This window comes from Austrofundulus limnaeus, unplaced genomic scaffold, assembly GCF_001266775.1.
Source record: "Austrofundulus limnaeus strain Quisiro unplaced genomic scaffold, Austrofundulus_limnaeus-1.0 Scaffold8, whole genome shotgun sequence".
In the NCBI taxonomy this organism is placed as follows: Eukaryota; Metazoa; Chordata; class Actinopteri; order Cyprinodontiformes; family Rivulidae; genus Austrofundulus; species Austrofundulus limnaeus.
In genome coordinates, this window is record NW_013952410.1 from 5,183,146 (window position 1) to 5,189,038 (window position 5,893).

Here is a 5,893-nt window from a genome sequence, read left to right on the forward strand (position 1 = left end):
CACACACACACACACACACACACACACACACACACACACACACACACAGGGCACATCTCAGGCAGTCATATGACCATGCAGGTTGTCATGTCTGACAGAACTCAGGTCAAACCTGTAACAGTGTAAATTCATATTAGATGATATTTTGCAGCACAGTGCTGCTCAGTGAGACATTTACAGGATCACCTCCCAGCTGGGGGCCTCTGGGAGTTTGCTTGTTCTCTGCGTGCACATGTGGGTTTTCTCCAGATACTCCGGTTTCTTCCCAACACTAAAAACCTGCAAGTTAGGTTATTTGGTAACTCTAAATTATCCCCAGTTGTGAGTGAGAGTGTGAATGGTCATTTGTCTCTTGATGAACTTGTGACCTGTCCAGGGTGTCTCCCGCCTCTCACACAGGGACTGATGGAGATAAGAACCAGTTCCCTGTGATCCGGATAGAAAAAAGTGGGTTTTCAATAAATAATAAAATAAGAAACAGAAGTAGGTCTCTGTCGGAGAAAAGATTCCCTAATGTTCAAAAATCTGTATTTTTCAAACAGCCTATATATGACAATTTATTAAAACTCCTGAAATTCTGTCATGGCTTTAGGTTTTGGTGTGACACCCCAAGATCGCCTGTGWCCCCTGTCTGACCCCCTCTGAAAACTTGCTTCAGTCGTCACAGCAGACAGATGTGTGTTAAGATAGACTTTATGTTAATCTCGTTTTGAAGCCTGTTTGCTCATGCTGTCATTGTTCCATACTCCTCTCTAATCATGAATGACTGCAGGATSGAATCATTTGCTAATAAAAGCATTGTTTGCACCACAAGTTATTTTATTTTGTGGTCAAAATGGCAGCCAGGTTCAGCACAGTTTGACGAGCTCTTAAACTGGGACTCATTGCAGACATGAAGAAACTAAAGTGTGTTTTATTCCGTGCCATCGGTTGTGAAATCACAAACAGAAAAATTTAATAAAATAACAGACATATCAGCTCCTGGTTGAGGTAAAAACTTAAACGAAATGGCCCTGATAGAAATGCATAACCAAGTCCTCCAGCCACACCGGAGCAGCCATCCTTACACTATTTATAGGAAACTATCAAAATCAGATGTAAATGAACAAAATAAAATAAACCCGTGCCTATTTAATAGCTTGGAATGCAGTTTGTGAAKTATACGCTGTAGAAAGTGTGCAACTCAAAAAAAATTGCACAGTTAATAAGAAATGCAGAGTCTGTGAAATTAGTTTCTATTTTATGTTAATATCTTTTGCTGTTTATTTTTCATTTTTACTTCATCACATCGAGCTTGAAACCTTCTAAAATGTGGCTCAGTGTGAAGAAGGTTCACAAAGTCCAGATTATGTGTAGTGAAGGGCAACGTTTAGATTTTTACTACCCACTACTTTTGTGTGAGCTAAATATGCTGCCTGGCTAAAAAAAAAAAGTTGCCACCAACAACAAGGTCACACACTAATGAACCACCTTTAGCTTTGATTACGGCACACATTCACTGTGGCATTGTTTGGATAAGCTTCTGCAATGTTGGTAGATTTATTTCATCCAGTGTTGCATTAATTTTTCACCAAGATCTTACATTGATGATGGTAGAGTCTGACCTTCTCCAGCAGATCCCAAAGATTCTCAGTGGACTCTGTGGAGCCAATCCATGTGTGGAAATGATGTCTCATGCTCCCTGAACCACTCTTTCACAATAAAAGCCCCATGAATCCTGGCATTGTCATCTTGGAATATGGCCGTGCCATCAGGGAAGAAACAATACATTGACGGAATAACCTGCTCATTCAGTATATTCAGGTAGTCAGCTGACCTCATTCTTTGAGCACAGACTGTGGCTGAACCTGGACCTGACCACCTGCAGCAACYCCACATCATAGACCTTAGTTACATCCAGGTGGAGACATTTTTTTTGGCCAGGCAGAGTATGTAGCCTAACACAAATGTTATTTTACAAACCTTAACCCCTGTTTATTTTGAAATACACATTCATTCTATGCATATTTCCAAGCTTAAATAACAGCAGTAGCAGCTAGCTGTAGCACTTCTTGAAGAAATGTTGGACAATGAAACTGAAAYASCTGTCATTTTAGTGTGGGAGGTTTCATGGCTAAATTGGACCAGCCTGGTGACCAGTCTTCATTAAYTGCACATTGCWTCAGTAAGAGCAGAGTGTGAAGGTTCAATTAACAGAGTAAGARCAYAGTTCTGCTCAAAATATTACAATGCAYACGACTTTATGGGTGACATACCAGAGTTCAAAAGAGGACAAATTGTTGGTGCAAGTCTTGCTGGTGCATCTGTGACCAAGACAGCAAGTCTTTGTGATGYATCAAGAGCCACAGTATCCAGGGTAATGTCAGCACACCACCAAGAAGGACGAACCACATCCAGCAGGATTAACTGTGGACGCAAGAGGAAGCTGTCTGAAAGGGATGTTATGGTCTAAAACCAGGTGTTTCCATTCCATTGTCTAACCCCTGCATATCTGCTGAAATAACATAATGTAAAGCTTAAAGGGTTGTAAAGGTTTATAAATTAAACATTTGCATGAACTGCCATTAAATATWAAAGACAGGAGTTATTTTAATATAACAGCAATCCTCATTGATCCTCATCCCACTCAGACTAGCYWTTAGCTCATCAGGATATTTGTTTTACTGAAGTGTTTTCATGACTATAACATATAAACTTGCCATAAATATACTGTATTTTGTTGTTTTTTGACAAAGCTCATAAAGTTATTGACGACTGTGCACTGGTCATGTGACCTTGTTCATTGTAGAAACGCTCCTTAGCTAAGAGGACAAACTGGACTTGGTGTTTTGGTAGATAATGAATAAATACTCCCAAAAAAATGGCTGACTATGTAGAAAATGTAAAATAAAATGAAACTACCAAAAAATAATCCTTAAATGAACATCTGCAACTGATTAAGTTTACAAGATATCAAGTTAAAGATGGCTGCCACAGCTAATCAAAGTTAGCAAAAACTARAATGGCAATAACARTTAATGTTACAGATACTGAGCTAAAGCTGAGTAGTAGCTCTGACTGATCCCAAAYTCACTCCCTGAGGGCTTCTCTGAGTGAGTGGTTTAGATTTTTTCCTCACTTTTATTYGGTTCACTCATCATTTTGTGTCTTTTTGCTCTAATTTTCTTCTCCAGGCTGAAGCGGAGTCGACAGCAGCCAACATGGCTGCAGATCTGACCTATGAGTCTTCCTGCCAGAGTCACACCAGCTTCTCATCAAACCCAGCAGAGGGTCGGCCGGGGTCATCCCAGACTCAGACCAGCACGGGGACCACCAGCTGCATGGTGGATGACACTGACACTGATTCCTCCATCCCCTCCATTTCAGAGCAGAACTACTCAAATGGCAGCCAGGCGGGCTGGGTGAACTCTGCTGCCTACAGGAAGTTAGACACGTACAGCATCGTGGGCTCGCTGAACACGGCCGGGATGGGGGCGTGTTTGAACGGGACCGGTGGCAGCGGGCTGTACTCAGCCGGCGCGCAGCTACTGAACGCAGGCGGCCTCCAGAGGGAAGACCCGACCTTGACCTTACCTGGGGGTGCGTTTGGCAACAACAACGCTTCCGGGTTGAAGCCCAGAACAACAGAAGCCTCGAACCCCCAACCGCTCCGAATGGAGGAGCTCCTTAACATACGACTGGACCGGGTCACCTCCGACCTCTCGCAGCCGCCCTACGACTCGCTGCAGACTTACCAGTTCGAGGGCTGCGACTCCAGGGCCGAGTCGCTGAGCTCGCTGGAGAGCGACGGGGAGAAGGGAGACGAGAGGCCGCCGCAGGCGTCAGGGGGCGGGATGGAGGAGCTAAACCAGAAGTTTCAGCGGCTGGTGGAGATCATCCGAGACAGGCAGAAGGAGAAGGAAACATGTGCTGCRGAGGAGTGTCTCACCGAGCCTCATAAACAAAAAGACAACAAAGAAAAGCAAGAGCACAGATGGGACTTCTAGACTGCAACAAAAGGCAGCTCTGACAGAGGAGCAGCGTCTTTGATTTTGATGGATTTTCAATACAAGAATGGTAAAAAGAAGTGTCTCTGACAGGAATCTCCTTGTGTCTCCTGCTGCGGAACAATCAGTGTACAGTTTTCACTTCCACTCTGGCAACAAAAAAATAAAAAATAAAAAAAAAACTAAAAAAAATGCACACAGAAACTGTCACTTTTCACACTCCAGCTCCTGTAACTCATATTAATAATGCACTTGCAAGGATAGGCTTGTGAAAAAAATCACTGTGTGTGTGTTTTAGTTTTATCAAATATTCACTTTGAATCATTAAACCAACATAAAAAGCTCCATCAAATAACGACTAAAACTGTGATACTATTGATATTTCCAGCCGAGAGGAAAAACCTGTAGAATCTGAATGTGTTCGTGTCCGCAGTTGAGAAGTGTTCAGAATAATTATATGTGGCTCAAAACAAAGCCCCTCTGATTGAGTCAAGCTGCAGTTCACCTGGCTCCCCTTCACAGGCCTATTAGCAAAATATCCCATCAACAACTTCCTAACTGTTTGTGGCTGTAGCTCAACACATCATCTGAGCATTAAAAGATCAAGTCAGAGGGTTTTTGTTTAAAACTTTGGCATTGATTGTTGGTGTTAATCCCTCTTGTCTGTTAGCAAAATATCTTGTACAACAATGGTTAAAATTTAATAAAATTCTCGAAAAATTATTATTGGATGTAACTCTACAATTAATTGTTTGGATTGAATCCAGTTTAAGATGGCCCCTCAGATGTTTGAACCTGGCCAACACAAAAATGGTTTTAACTTGAAGAAATTTACTGACATAGAGCAACTATTTAAAGTGGTAGTAGCTGAGAGTCATCCTCAACACATCCTGTGAGATCTCATAAGGTTTGTCCAAAACAGCCACATGTTTCTTGTCATCTTAAAGTGATTTCAGTCTAAATGTTTGGATTAATGGCAGCTGGTGATCTGCATTCCTTCAACATATGATAAACGTGAATACAAGAGACAGGAGCTGTGGTGCTGGAGGACATCTGCAGTGGCAGAGTGAGAGAGTCAATGGTTGTTTGTCTCTTTGTCTCTGTGTGGTCCTATGATGGACATGCAACCTGCTCAGGTGTCCCCTGCCCCTTCGCACAGTGACTGCTGGACATGGGTACCAGTGAGCCTGAAAGGACAAAGTGAGGAAAGACAATGGACAGACAGATGGATGGAGGTACAGGACGTGTATGAGGACAGGAAAACAGGAGATGTGTGAGGATAGCTGGACATGTAGGAGGACAGGACAACTGGATATTTATGACGACAGCCTGACGTGAGTGCGAAATTACGTTTAAGGACAGTAGGACATGTTTGAGGACAGTAGGACATGTTTGAGGACAGCAGGACATGTTTGACGACAGTAGGACATGTTTGAGGACAGTAGGACATGTTTGAGGACAGCAGGACATGTTTGAGGACAGTAGGACATGTTTGAGGACAGCAGGACATGTTTGAGGACAGCAGGACATGTTTGAGGACAGCAGGACATGTTTGATGACAGTAGGACATGTTTGAGGACAACAGGACATGTTTGGTGACAGTAGGACATGTTTGAGGACAGCAGGACATGTTTGAGGGCAGCAGGACATGTTTGAGGACAGCAGGACATGTTTGATGACAGTAGGACATGTTTGAGGACAGCAGGACATGTTTGATGACAGTAGGACATGTTTGAGGACAACAGGACATGTTTGGTGACAGTAGGACATGTTTGAGGACAGAAGATGTTTGATGACAGTAGGAGATGTTTGAGGACAGCAGGACATGTGAGGACAAAATGAAATGTTTGAGGACAACAGGAAATGTATGAGAACAGCAGGACATATGTGAGGACAGCAGGACATGT

General features: G+C 42.9%; 1 protein-coding gene across 1 annotated transcript in view; it reads left to right on the forward strand.

The window, feature by feature from the left end:
* Positions 1-4,709, forward strand: part of LOC106512284 (cadherin-24) — a 99,373-nt gene extending 94,664 nt beyond the window's left edge. The window contains exon 14 of the mRNA XM_014000944.1: positions 3,174-4,709. Within this exon, the coding sequence (XP_013856398.1) occupies positions 3,174-3,986 (813 nt within the window). The 3' untranslated portion in view covers positions 3,987-4,709. The remainder of the gene's footprint in view (positions 1-3,173) is intronic.
* Positions 4,710-5,893: the final 1,184 nt, after the last annotated feature.